The 15493-nt window shown below is 41.4% G+C and overlaps 1 protein-coding gene across 5 annotated transcripts in view; it reads right to left on the bottom strand.

Annotated features, from left to right (window-relative positions):
• Positions 1-15493, bottom strand: part of DAAM2 (dishevelled associated activator of morphogenesis 2) — a 235247-nt gene that overhangs the window by 112958 nt on the left and 106796 nt on the right. For all 5 annotated transcript variants that reach the window (XM_074863489.1, XM_074863488.1, XM_074863492.1 and 2 more), the window contains one exon: positions 9694-9896. In XM_074863489.1, the coding sequence (XP_074719590.1) occupies positions 9694-9867 (174 nt within the window). In that variant the 5' untranslated portion in view covers positions 9868-9896. The remainder of the gene's footprint in view (positions 1-9693; positions 9897-15493) is intronic.

The following is a 15493-nucleotide window of genomic DNA, read 5'->3' as shown; positions in this document are numbered from 1 at the left end:
CTGTCTACTCTGTATCCATCCAAGTGGAGCTGGAAAGACCCAGAAAGTTGAAATAAAGATAAATTAATTTGATCCTTCCAGCTAGCAAGTAGTACTCCTGCTGTCAGTAACATCTCAGTGTTCTATCACTTCAGCAGCCTTCACACTCAATCCAGAAAGTTCCTGACTCTTTGCTATAGCCATAATGCAACATAAAACCCATTCAATTATTAATGATGTCTTACTATGGGAAAAGGCCACAGTAGTACTTTCACTATTTTTTTCTTTTTATGTAATGCTGCCTAACACTTGCAGCTATACCAAAACAAGATAGTGTTATCAAATCAGCTGATAAGGTATTAGACACATGTGGACACAAGGTTTCTGAGCAGTAAGCACATACACCTGATCCATGGCTTAGGGGATAGGATATCATGACAGCTTCCAAGCATTCAGTAGAGGGAAGACGCAAGATTGACATCTTAGCACATCCATTCTCTAGTGGCAGGATCTGTTCTTTCCCCTCTTTTTGCATCCCAAGCTACATATCTGCTGTGCTTCCAAAATCCAGTACTTCTCTTCTTACGCCCTAGATGGACTGCATACATTTGCTCAGTCAGGAACCATCAGGGTCATCCTGTTAAAAACATGTAGTCCAGTAAGTAGGTCTTTCTCAGGATTTTCATGTCTACTGTAAGTAAATCATAGAACACACTCAAACACTCCCTTCAGGTATTCCCACATGACCACTACCTTCCCCACCTTTCAGAAAGGCAGCCAGTATGCTCTGCTTGGGATATTCAGAAGCTAACAATCACTACAGACACAGAAAATATCACACTGGCCAAATTTCAGGCAAAGTAGAATGATATAACTCCACTACTCTCTTCAGTGCAACTGCACTGCTTTACATAAGATAATGGTCTGTCCATAAGTTCTATAGTAAAGCAACAAGACCTACAAAACAGTGTATCCCTGCACAAAAGCCTTATAATTACACAGCACTTTGGTAACAGCCCCAGCCTCTTCACAGCCAAAATCTAGCACAAAAACCCAGGTCTGGATTTGTGTTTGTTTACACAACCCCATTGATTCTCAGACACGGGGTGTGAGACCTGGCTCCCATCTCATGCTCCTCTCACAGCATCTGGGTCTCACACATTTGCAGCATAGTGACTGCTGCTTCTCACACAGCTGGTCAGGGAGCTGGGAGCTGCCAACCAGCTGCACCTACTGGAAGGGAGCCTAGAGAGAGAAGTGCCGGTGCTGCACTCACTGCCACAAGCCTGTCCCTATCGCAGGGCTCCATATGGAGGCAAGTGTCTGAAGGGGGAGGGGGGAGGTGTCTTTGCCACGAAGACTAAAATGTAACACCTCTTATGTATTGGAACTTGAGTAACTAGAGTAAGCTGCTTGTAGTGATTTGTGCATTAAAATCAGGGACTTGTGCACATGTGTTGCACATGGGACATGTGTAAAGCAGATCCAACATTATGAAAAAACTCTCTTTGAAGGGCAGGAAGAAAGAGAAAAAAGGTATCCTGGGCATGTACAAACTTTGACTGAAGAACTGTGATGGACATAAAAGAACATCTGTGCATAACTAGACAGGCTGTGATACCATACTTGGGTTTCTTCTCTAAAAAAAAAAAAAACAAACCATGAAGAGTTTTTGTCTCCCAAGCCTTAGTCCCTTAATTGCTTCAGAAATCTTAAGCCACCCAGTACTTTTGCCATCATTATAATAGAAGACAAGTGCATATGAGTGCATGAAGAATGTTAATCTGACAACTATAAACTAACCCAAGAGAAAGGAAACTTTCTGTGGCCTGGCCTGTCCCCTGTCAGTGAGGAAAGCAATCTGCTGCCTCAAAGCTTTGGTTTTTTCTGCCTTCAGAGACAGTGTCTTCTCAGATAGTGATGTTAAACCTTCATGGATATGAGCCTCTGGTCATGAAAAGTCCAGCTTAGTCTCATCATCAGTATTTTCTTACAACCTCCACTGGCGCATTCTCATTAAGTGCAAGAAAGGAAGTAATAATTAGGGTGGGGAGTCTCCACTGAGCCAAGGCCAGCAAAGCCTCCTAATTTGCTGGAGTCAGAGCTCATCATATGCAAATAAAAATGAAGGACTTCTCTAGATCTTGATTGCGTTTGGCACTACACAACCTTCCTGACTGATTAGGTACAATCATTCGTTACAGAAAAGCACAGAGGGAATGGGCACAGGAAATAAAAGAACTTCCTCTTATGTGCAAAATAGCATAGAGGCACCTTTAAATTATGGTTGTGGAGAAATTTGCATTGAGCAACAACTCAAAGCCTGTCAGAGGTGTAGTCTGAAACTATAATTTACATGCAGGGCAAGTGACACAGAAATTAAATCCCTGTATTAAAAAGAATCCAGGAAGAGGTTAGAATAACTCAAAAGACAGATAATTTGAAACTGAAATACTCAAATCTTGGCAACGTGCCTGAATTTAAATGTGATTAAATACTGTTATCAATACACATGACACATGTTTGGGGCTTGAAGTGAGGACCTAAAATGCATGTCTTTCTAAGCCACAAACTTTCACTGAGAAACTAACGACTAAATAAGTTTCAGACATGGAGGATACTTTTCTGAAAGGTGGTGCTCCACACTGGGAACCGAGAGACAGAATGGACAACTCTGTGTATCTGTTCCCCAGAAGTATTACAAGGAAGCTGGGGGAGAAATAGAGAAGTTTGTTCTCCAGGCCCATCAGCAAACACAGAGAAACACAGCTGATGCCCTCTTGGGCCTACATACATTGACTAATGTTTAAGGCAGTCTATACTCACATGAAATCCCACAACGGAGGCATTCCTTGTACTTTTTACCCCATAAATACTCTTGCAAGTTGCAGAGCCAAAGAGGGGCCTCATGAACACTGCCACAGCTAGGACTTGGCAAGCTTGAGTGGGACTGGTGATATATGGGAGTACTTATTCAATATGGTGAAGCCTAGTTTTCATCTGAGGTTTATGTTGTATCCATTACATTAAATGGCCTGCAAGGGAGAACTAAGCATGAAGGAAACTTGCTACTTCCAAGTCAGCTGTTTGTAGTGGGAACTGCTACTACAGTTATTTAAGGTTTGGATCTCATCTTGCTGTGGTTCTTGATGAAGGGGTGTTATCCAGCATGTGCCAAATTGATGCTTTGCTCAGAGATTGTTTTACTTCCTCTGATGAAATAAATAAATGAATTCTCAGATGCTTCCATGCTGTATCTTAATCTCTTTCAACATAAACCTCCTTTCTTTCTTTTCTCCTCAACTTTCTCTCCTCTGGGAAGAGAGAATATAATCACTATATTTTATTCTCTATGAAGGTAGAGAAGGAGCAGATGTGGAGAGATGTCACAGAGCAAGCAAAAAGCGGAGTTTTCCCAAGCCTTCTGTTATTGATCATTTCATCCAATGCTACCAGAAATGTGTCCCAGGTGACCCTACTGTTCCTTTGTCTCTGTCCTGAGATGACTAGTAAAGGTACCAGTCATGTGGATGGCTCATGTGCTCAGAGTAGACCAACCAACTTCTTTCACATTCTTCAGCATTCTGGCACTAAAGTGCTGGCAACTACTAGTCTGGATGGTTGAGAAATCAAGAGAGCACAGCAAAATATGTGACAGCAGTAAATATCACACTAATTCCATAGTTCTGTTCCAGCACAAGGTGAAGACACTGATTTACTCAGGAAGGGATTAACTAAATGGGCAGAAAAAAAAAAAAGTGAGACCCATATGGTGGGAGAGGACAAAAGCAAGAGCAAAAGGTACAGTAAAGCAACAAGCATCTTTCTCTAGATATCCTCCTCCCTCAGGCGGCACAAGGCATTAAAAGTTCTAGTCATTGTTACACAAAATATCAGAGTATTCAGAGGTTACCAAGTTGCTGCCTCTGCTGCTTGGACTCTCCTGCCACATCTCCTCCTCACGTTTTTCACCTTCATGGGAGTTCCTCTGTACAGCTCTTATTCCAAGGAGACTGAAGGAGAAGGAATTAACATGACCCTAATTTTCTCTCTTCTCTTTATTGTCATAGTCACTGACATTTCTTCCGGCTACATTCCTGGGCTAGCTCATCTTTAATTCAGAAATTGAGCCAACTGTGACACTGTGGAAGTAATTACTAAACGTTTTGGAATCAGAGGTGACAAGGTGAGAGACGTGAGTTGAATTTAGGGGTATGTCAGGAAGACACATAGTTCTATGTTCTTGTCGTTGGTGTTACAGAGCACTGCAGACAGAAACCAAGGTTAAGGTTTCAATCACGGTTCCCAGCATGAGCTGAACACACAGAAGGTGCTTGATCCTGAGGGAAGGACAGAGCCCTTGAATTCAGCACTTGGTTCCATTTTCATTTCATTGCATACAGGCAATACTACAAGGAAAAATAAGTTTTTGATTTCCACTGGCCTCATCATTCAGGAACACATAGCAGTTCCATGTGCATCTTCTCTACAACAAAAGTTGTGGTTTTGAAGTGGGGTCAGAAAACTAGATCTCTTCAGAGAAAGAGGGAGAGAGGGAAGAGTGTATGTTGCCTTGCCCAAGCAGCAGCCTACCTCTTTTGACAACTAAAGAATGATGGGACCTCATATGGAACTGTCATTTCAATGGACGAGAAGAAGCATAAAGGCATGCCAGAAGAGATGCTAGAGAATTCTGAAGTTTTCAAATACAAAAAGTTCATAAGTATTTATGCTGTTCTTCAACTGTAAGTAATGTAACTTAATAGGTACTTTTGGTGGCATAAGGTCTGAAGTTTTGTTCTGGAAAAGCCTGGGAGGATGGTAAAGAGTAATATGGATAAAAAGCTTTTGTGAATCTATAAAGGTAACAAAACCCCTTATTTAGGGACTCTGAGAAAAAGAAATAGAAAAAACCAAACCAAAACTGAAAAAGAAACAGTTTCAAATGCAACGTAATAGAAACAAACCCTGACAGGAGAATCCAGTCCCACCTGAGCTAAATAGCAGAATGCTTCACAGGCAGCCAAGACTAAGATGGGGTAACAGTAAGCATTTCTCAAACCTGTCCCAGCATAAGAATCTAACATGGCGCAGGTAACTCAGACAAGGATATTATCATTCAAGCTTGGAGGCTGTAATAATATGATCAACTTTGAAAACTGCAGCTCAAAACACAGCTCCACTTCTTCCCCATGGACCTTCCATCCTAAAATGGAACTTCACCTTCTCAAATACCACGACCATCTGAACAGAACCACTAACAGAAGAAACAAAAAAGAAACAACAAAAGCACAAGCTCTTTACACCGCTCTTTACTCTGTGCTAGGATTCTTTACAGTTTTCTGCTTTCCCTGAATTTCCAGCATTTAAGTTCCCCTTCTTGACATGGCCTGAGGTCACATCTGGGATCAGGTTGCTGGTGTAAAAGAGATCTAGATGGCAAAATCTTTAGTGTCATCAGCACACCACCCTTAACCAACAAGAAGAGTCCAGGACTCTAAGACTGAGCAAAAGGAATCAGAATCCACTGTGACAAGAACACACCACTGCTAACAAATACGAACAAGGACATGGAGAAATTGTTTCATGAAAAAAGTTATTTCCCCTTGCCTTGCAATACCTCTTCCAGATTCTTCTGCAGTTCCTGTTCAGTCATTAAATCTGTACAAGGAAAAACACATGTGCTTAGCACAGCCATTTTTGCCAGCAGGCACAAAACCAGCTTGGCGCCTGCTGAATAGACCACCAACTGCAGCAGCACTTTACTACATGGTAGTATACATAGTGCCAGCTAAGAAGAGAGACTAAGGAAAGAAGCAGAAGTGATGCTGACTAGAACAGCCTTGATAGTCAGGTAGGGCCAGTTTTATAATTTGTGAGGTACAGGACCACTCCACACACCCTACTCTCTAAAGCTTCTCTTCATTGCATGTTCTTTGAAGGAGAGATAATGAAGCCAGCTGTTCTGCCCTCTTTCAGCTGGGTGCATGAAAGTGGCCCTTAGAGGGGCAAAGCTTGTGGTCACAAGTTTGTTTGCTTTCTGTCTTGTGCATCTAGACTTCTGATAAGGACTTACCTGTACTGTTACCACTGCATGACTCCCAGGGCAATCACTGCCAGCAGACAGCCTAAGAGCTAGCACATCTTCTGCTGTCTTAGCCCAGACAAAATCAGACTCAATCACCCTGAGCCATAGTCTTCATTCAGATCTACTCCCTGCACATGTTCTCAATGAAATAAATCAAGACTGAATTTGGCTTGTATCAGGAGTAACCCTTTCTGTTTTAATTTTGTAATCGAGGAGACAAGGCCTAAACATAGCATCCAGCTTCAAGTAGCACAAATGCCTGGGATCAATCCTAGAACTGTTTTTCTGGTTGAACGCCATTGAGAGCAGACATTTCAGCTGAAATCAGCATCAACTTGTCATTTGACAAGCACTGCCTTGGTCAGTGTCCAGTTAGACAGCTGCTGTTACTCAGCTGGTTGGTAGTAGTATGTAGTAGCCCATACAGGTATACTTGCCTCAGCCTGGAGTCTACATGAGCAAGTTTGCAAGCTCTGGAGGGGTCTTGTGACTCAAAAGCAAATAAAGGATTCCAACACATTCCTAATTCCTCCTCTTGCATGATGGACATTTCCAAATTCACTTTTCATGGTATTAATTTAAGGACCACAAGAACCACAAGAGAAGACATGCTTCTGGCCCTCAAAATGTCCATTTTCCTCAGAAAGGCAGGTAGAAACATACTGAATATTTACTGGACTGGAAAATTCATCACAAGGGAGGCTCTTCCAGCACAACTAGGCTTAGGTCTTCTTCTCATTAACTCTTATATGGGAAAATGCCCCAGATTTTAACTGCAACAAGGGGAAAAATAAGGCTTTTAAAAATTCATTCAAGCACACCAATATTTCATTATACCCTTTATACAGCAGATGGCAAGATGGGGCTATATTCACTGGGTCTGCTTCAGGGAGCTAACAAAAATGCTCTTCTCACTACAGATCTCAGATGATGTTGGTGTCATCATTTCACTTGGGGATTTGGGTCAAAAGGCTTTACACTCAAATCTGGTTTTTATATAGTACAAGTGCACCCAGACTACAACCTAACAGATAAGCAGTGGGGAGCTAGTACACAGCACAGAGCCCTCTCAGGCACTTCCAGGTCGCTGATTTACACTGGCACATTTACAGACTGAATCCTTCTAATCCAATTAAAATCTCATCTGAGCTGTCAATACAGATGTTTTATTTTAGTGTCTCATAGAACATGCATTAACACGGAACTGTGGACAAACTAGCCCTTCTGGGCAAATTCTCCATTCTGCCAGCCTGGTTTCTAGCCCAGGTTCTCTCACTCATAAAGCCCTTACTGCTCTCATGTTACCTGCCTACCCAGGAACTCCTATGGACATGCATCACCACCCTATCTGAGTACTTTATAAAAATGTGTGATATACACCATTAACCTTCTAAAAAATAGCACTTTTCTGTCAGCTCACTTCTCATGTAATGATGGCTAGGATACTATAATTAAATATAAGAACATGAATATGATCTATTTTCATTTCAATAGCTTCATTTGTTTGAAATGTATATGCCAGTTATAGGCTGTCAGCACATTTAATAAGTTATAGCATAGACCAGCAACTCACAAACTTCTGGGGCCAAAAATTTTTACAGATCATCATGTATACTGTCATTAAATTTTGCACCGCAAACATTATAAATCATACTGTTTAATAGACTTCCATAAGGCAGCTGGAGCTGTTTTGCCACAAGCACATGGAACACCGGTATTTGCCAGGCATAAAACAAAAAGCTAACACCCTTAATACCACCACAAACTCTCAAACTCCTCACAGAAACTGATACCCTTTCTCAGTAAGCAAAAGCCCAGCAGCAACTAAAACAGGTCTTTTGCTACGACCTGAAGGTAAACAAGCTCAAGTTTTAGCAAGCCAAGTTCACGAGCAAAGCACATCTGTTGGCAACGTCTTCAGGAAGGCTGGATTGAATGCTTCAACGGATCTTGGTATTTGAGAGAGGTGAACTTTGATACAGCACTTAAAGCTTTGCATGTAAAAAACAATACTTAAGCAGCATCCAGAAATAAATTGACAGCAGAGCAGATTACACTCTTACTCATGAGAGATACCTGTCACCAGGCAGAAGTCTCCAGTCAATCAGCTGCATTTCCCAAGAGGAATTCAAGTAGTCTCACAAAAAAGGCAAGCTGACTTAAATATAGACCAGGATTTTGTGAGGTATCTCCATAAGAGGAGATTTCTCATCTGCTACTTAGTCAGAAGCAAGTAGACTCTTCTGTTGCACACTCTATTCTTTCTGAAACAGCTGCAAATCCTACTGACTCCTTCCCACATCCCTGGCATAGAATACTGCAAATGCTAAAAACTTGTCATGGGTGGAAACAGTTAATGGAAAAGAAATCCATACCAATTTACTATGTACACAGAAAGCACCTTTGGCTGAGAAAGTCCTTGAACTGAAAATTGTTAGAGGGTTGGAGAGTATTCCAGAAAAGACCACCCTATGGCCACATCTTATATTCTTCCCTAGGCACCTGTTCTGCACCCCATCTTGAAATAGGAGCCTTGACGAGGTTGTCAGACCACTAATCTGACAAACTATAGCTGTTCCTGTGTTTGGTATGACACACTATAGTTGCCCATATGTTAACCTCTACTTGCATACCCAAATTATATGGTTATTTTCATTGCTATAGCACTTTGAAACCATGGTAATGAACAAGAACTTACTGGGCTAATGTTTTAAGTGTGATGTAGAAAGATTACCAGCAAATTCCTCTAAATTCTGAGATATAATATTTTCTGTTCTGTTCCTTATCTCAGTAGCACCACTCAGGCATATATACACCTAAAGGTACCTCACTCTACATAACCTCCAATCCCAGAGTGGTAATGAGATAGCTAATCAACTGCATCAAATGGGCATCACCTTTACAGTGTGGACTGCAAAACAGCACAGCCCTACAACCTCTGCCTGCGTTTTGCATACGGGTTGAACAAGAGGGCAAAGACAGAGAAGTCATTTGATACCAGGCATGAATAGCAAGTGCCTGCTACTGGAATCCGCAACATTTACCACAAAAGCAAACGACAAAGTTCATCTGAAATAACTGCTTCCCTTCCTGTTTATGTCTGTTGCTGCAAGAGCACCATTTCATGGTTCAAAGGCAGCTAGCTGATGAAACATAATTAGCATGGTCACCCAATTCTTATACCCCACCAGCAGTATGTTACTGATCGACAGAACAGTAGAGTCCTTATTTTATAGACCTGTAAACCCTAAGATTTTCCACTGTACTGTATTATACAGCAGATTTTTATTCCAAAGTTGTTAACAAGAAATTGACTGTCAGGGATTTGTTCTCTAGAGAACTTCTGAGGTTTCTTCTGATATGCCAAATCCTACACCTGGAGAATTGCACAGTGCTGTGAGAATAAATAGGCATATTTAAGCATTTTGTTGTACTTTTACCCAGTGTTACTGTCATCCAACCTGTCATCTGCTACCTTTCTCCCACCAAGGAATTGGTCATAAAAGAATGGGGAAAAAAAAAGCTTCAACAGAAGTTTTTTTTCCTATCCCTATTAAGTCCCTTAACTCCTTTGAAAGGAGTTCATCGACCCCTTAAAATATATCAGTCTGCCATCAGAAACTTACCACAAGTTCAGAGAATCTGGCATTGAGCTCTTCTGCTGGTGGGATTGGGACAGAAAACTCAAGGAATTGGAGGGGGTTATTGTCCTTGAGGTTGATTTCAGGGAGGTCGCTACCCCCAAAACAACAAAGAAACCCCAACGCATGACGATTCCTCTTCCGGGGGGCCATGATCATGATGTATGCTGCTATCTTCTGATCATGTTCTGCAGGAATAAAAAAAAAAAAACAAAACAAAAACACAACAGACATTAAATTATAAACAAGACTCTGTTGGATCTGTGCAGTTCTCTGCAGTTACAATGGTTTTCACTAGTATAACAGCTGGAAGAGGACAGAAGGATCTGAGACACAAAAGAGCAAAATAAGCCCTCAAGATAGACGAGATAGCTAAGCTTTAATATGGTATTAACATGTTCTTGCATGGCAGTGTAGAATCACTTCTCCCAAAGTTTCTGAAAGGTTTTACAAACTCAGTGTGGGATTTCCCATCAGGCAGAGTTATCAGTAATGCTCAGTAGCCAAGGTTGAATGCTACCATTGAATGCCAGTATTGGCCTTTCTCTCACTACTACAGTAAAGGAACCAAAGTATCAGAAGCAAAAAGCATGTACTGGAGAATTTACCCAGAATAAATGGAAGAATCCTCCAAAGGTATGTCACTTGGTCAAAATAAAATGAACAATGAAGCAGAAATCAATTTTTCATCACTTTGGAGTCAGACCATCAAACACTCACCCTTTAATGGCCAGGACTATCGCAGTAGGACCATTATATCTATCCCATTTTCAAATACACATAACTAGTTTGGGCTGCTTTATGTATCCAGAGGAGAAACTGCACAGTGCTAATGCATGCTTTCAGATTTACATTTGAGCTGCCAGACCCTGCCTTGACAGGACCCAGGCTTGAGGGCCTTTGGTATCAGGAGTGTAAAAGGAAGGCAAAAGGAGGCTAAAGGAAGAGCTGGGAAGTGACTGATTCCACCACACAACACCGTTTGAGCGGTCCATCCAAACAGGAAGTTTCCTGCCAGCAGTTTGAAAGGAGGGATCTGTGCAGTCCACAGAGAGCCACATATTTTGCCCTTTTAAGGGACTTGTTGTTTGACAGCTCAGGGGCTTATTTGTGTTGTATTTTTAAGGACTTCACTTTTTCACTTAATCTGCAGAATAAACCATATCCTTAGAGAGTAAATAATTAAAGCCTGTTGTGAAGCCTGGCTCCCTGGGCACGGTGCAGGGGTGCAGGGAGGGAGGTTGCAGGTGAACTGAACCACAGGATGCTGGATGCTGTATCAGCAGCAACACAGCTGAGCTTTGTCATCAGAGCAGCTGCTGCCCTAATCTGCCTCACAATGCTTTGGTCTGTTTGCTTGCCAGAACAAGGCTGCTTTGAGCTCTCATAAAGATGAAGTAGCTGTGCTAGGAAAAGCACCTTTAGGACAGCAGTTGCATAGTGGGACTTAACATACTGCACACAGCCAGAAGCTCTCCAGGGACTTTTTGTGTAGAAATCAGCATGCTCACTTAAGAAAAAACTAAGCAACAAACACAACTCCCAAACCACCTAAACCTCTACCTTTGTGGTGCTATGTGCTTGGCCAGAATCACCTGCCCTACTTTGTGCTGGGATCAATTTATCTAGCACCTCCTCTTACGCACTGGAGGGGCATCAGCTCCAACTCTCTTGCAGTTGAATGGAAAGTGAGCTGGTACCAAGCACTGTCTTCTGGCATGCCCACTTTGCTTTGCTCTCCATGCCAACCCTGCAAAGGATAGTATGTCTCAGCAGGACTCACCAGGGCAGGGTGATGCTGGCTTCAAAAGCACATTCATAACAACATTGGATTCTCACTAGGAGATGTCAAAGGCCAACTTAACCCTGGTACCGGTCTCTGACAATGGTTCAGTTAGCAAAACCAAAACTCCCTCAAATCTAGCAGTGATGTGCACATCAACTTCTGTTTCCTCTCAGTGATGGAGACTTAAAAGATTCAGTTCTTAAAAGAGTTCACAAAAGAGCCTCAGAAATTGAACTTGTCCACCACAGACCATCTTCTCAGGGACTACTCTGAATGCAATGTCCTTTATAGTAATCTGGTCATGGATGAGGTTCTAAACTCGCTTATTAGTTTGACAAAACATTGTTTTGGAATGAACTCAAATCAATGAGACAAACCTGATTTATATGCAATATAACAACACTTGTATGAATTCAGTTGTAACCAAGTTCTGGACCGTTGTCTAAAGGCTTCCTCACCAATCATTAAAGGACCAGCATTCTCTGGAGCATGGACAATGAATCCTCCTTGAACAAATTGGCTGAGACATTGAAGTGATAGGACCATAATGTCTTTACGAGCTCAGGTCAAGACTTTGGTAAGCACTCCTCCAAAAGAGGTACCTTACCAAGAAATGACTAGTTGTGAATGTATATGAAGGCTAACATTTTCTACAGGGTAAGTACTGCCTTGGTCAGGGCACCACAGGTTGCCCTGTACTGACTGACATTTCATCACTCAGCTTCCATCTTAAGCAGGTTCACCTAAGAGGTCCACAATCAGTCTCCAGGCCCTCTTCATCCATAATGTTGAAAAATACAAAAGCTACTGCTCGTTCCTGTGGTGTTTTTACAAAAATCAGTGTCCGTTTCATGGGATCCATACTTGAGAAACTCAGCTTAGCTTTTACTGCTTTACATAAGCACACAGAGCTCACATGAACAGTAACCTTGTATTGTCCCACTTTCACAAAGCATCATTCCCTTGCACAACTCATACTTTTAACACTGGCATTCTCCAGGTCCATCTATAAGCAGCATGCAGGAAATTCATACTGACACACTTTTGTATTGCTACAGCACTGACACTGTATTTAGGTGGGGCGTCTAGATACTTTTAAAATAAAAAAAAATTGAAGACTGTTAGAGAGGAATCCAGCACAGGTATTTTAAAATTGAATCACTAAATGTATTAACAATATTTCTAAGTGAGAACAACACTGTCTTTCTAAAGATTAAGCCTGTCAGTCACAGAATGCTGAGGGGCATTTACTTAAGTTGCACTGTTTATGCTATTTAAGAACTAATTACAACTCCTTGATTTTTGTTGGTGGACATAGTTTTAAACAAAATAAACATTTTGTAATAGCTCCAAATTAATAATCTTTCCCTTTTCTTTCTCTCTCTTTTGCTTTTTCTTTGTCAAGAACCAAGTCTGGGAAAAATGTGCTTCCAAAGGATGGGGTGGGGGAAGAGGGGAGGCAACAAAGAAAATGAGGAAAAGAATATCTTTCATTTTTCTGAGTGGTAATTGATAACAAAGTTGTCATTAAAAAATCATGAAAATAACAAAAGGTGTGGGTTTTTATACTAATAAAAGCTTTATTGCCTTTCAGTTCTTGCAAATAAAGTGATTGGAAAAATGAAACATGTGCAATTATCTATTTCTATATATAACTCCAGTGAGAATCAATGGGAAATCTCTCTCTGGAGAGAATCCCACTATTACACATAACTCCCTCCCACAGCTCCTCTCAATTGTACTGTTTTACCCTTTTGCACAACACAAACAAGTTGCCGTCATTTCAACAGCTAATCGCACGCCTGCTCCTCATAGCAATCCCCCTCCTGCTTCACAGCCCCATCTGTGGTTCGGCTCAGGTCAGGAGTCACAGTCTGGAACTTCGCCCAAGGTCTAATTATAACAACGTCCTCTTCCTCTGACAGGGCGTACGTGTTCATTTCTAAACCATTTGGCTCAGTGACCAAACATAATTAAGTTAATGCAATTTTTCCAAGTCTTATCAGAAGGTTTAGCCACACGGGATGGGATCCATCCTAACAGCACATGAGGATCCTCTTTCAATCGCAGGTTCTGAATTTTTTCTTCAGCCTCACTCTTTTCTTCATTCTCATCTCAGAAATTATCATTTTCATGCAAACGTATTCCAAATAAGAAGCGTTCCACAAACAGTAAGACACCTGAAACAACTGCTATGCCAGCAGCTCTCCTGTGCAAGCGCGCTGATTATCATAGTTTTTACAACACTGTCCTGTCCCTCACCACAGTGAACAGCCAAAGCACAGCTGTAACTAAAATAGAGAAAGTTACTTTTGTATCATCACCTTTGAAAAAACAGGAGAGAGAATTCTGTGGGTTAAATAAACACACACAGGCCTGCAAAACCGGTTTGCAACACAAGGAAGCATTCATGGAAAACACTGATGTGCTCACTTCCAGAGCTGAATCTCCACTGATCATCAACAGACACACAGTGTCGGTGGATGTAGCCACAGCTCTCACCTGAGTGGGAAGCATGGGACTAAATGTATGATGCAGAATTACTGTCCACACTGGTTTATGCTAACAGGAGAGGAAACAAAGAAAATCACTTCCATTCCCCTGTAAATCTATATCTTTCTCTATGGCAGGATAAAACATATAAATGTGATGTACTATCACATAAGTAGAAAGAAACCTGAATTTCTACATAAGCCAACTCACCCCCCACCCTCAAATCCAAGTTAAATCTCTATGTTATTCAGCTATTAAATAATAAACCACCAGGGCTTCATGGTATTATAATAGTTACCTTGACCATCACTTACTGATGATGAAATGGGGAAAATAAGCACCATGCTCAAAATTGTCAAATTACATACACTGCGTAAAGCTGAAGAGCTCTGTACCATTCTATGCTCAGTTTCCTGGACCACGTCACTTCTCTAGTACACAGATGGTGAAATTATGAGCTTCACAGCATGTTCCAATTACCAGGGGAATTTTCCATGTATGTCACATGTAATGTGACAGATGTCAGATGCAATATAAGGCAGTTGCAGCCTGGGGGATGGGGAAAGGCAAGCAATCCATTTGTTGTATCTGCAGTAGTAACCCAACTCCTTTGGTTTGGATTTGTCACCATACTAAGGAGTTTCCTGGTCTCCAGGGCACAAAACAGCAACAAAATAACCAACTATTTAAAATCCGCAAAATTAGAACCTCTCTTTCAGGAAGGAGGTAGTCCTTCCTGAAAAGCGCACCTGCCTACTACATTAGACAGGAAGACATCAGATCCAAAGTGGATCAACAGATCACAGGAAAGAAAATCCTGCAAAACGAGTGGGACTTTGTACAGTGATGGCCACTCAGTCCCAGTGAGCCATGGCCCACACTTAACAGTTCCATCAGAGGGGAGAGTTCAGCTTGAAACACACTGTGCATTTTGAAGCCATTTCATGGTTTTTCCCTCCCAAAACATGTCAAAACAGGAGTGCAGATCTCAAGGTGGTATAAGGACTTTGCAAGCCAGCCCAGGCACTCAGGGACGGTCTGTTTTACACACCATCCCATCAAAACTGAGATGGTTGAGAATTTCAAAGTATTCCACAGACCTAAAGACTGTCGCCAGCTATATACATGGTATTAATTTATTAATTTATTTATTTATTAATACTTTATTTCATTTTTAATTTTTGTTCAGTTACTTGCCTAAGAAAAATGGTCCTGAAATAAGGAAAAAGGCAAGTGCTGTCAGGTGTAACTATAACCATGAACCTACTTAATGCAATGTGTCTGTCAAAAATCTCTTTATTTTTAATACTTTAAAGGTGCTCAGGACATGCTGGATGACTAACAGCCACTAATGTTAGTCTGTTAATGCCCACAAATCTAATACCTCTCACCTGATACCAGCTTATCAACACAAAAAAAGCTAAAGAACTGTACGAGTTCTTTCCCTTCTGAAAGATTAATTTGCAACATTTTCTCTGTCTTCACCTGGCAATGAGGGGAAAAAAA

The sequence above is a fragment of the Strix uralensis genome, chromosome 3, assembly GCF_047716275.1.
Source record: "Strix uralensis isolate ZFMK-TIS-50842 chromosome 3, bStrUra1, whole genome shotgun sequence".
NCBI lineage: Eukaryota > Metazoa > Chordata > Aves > Strigiformes > Strigidae > Strix > Strix uralensis.
This window is presented reverse-complemented; position numbering and strand designations above follow the sequence as displayed.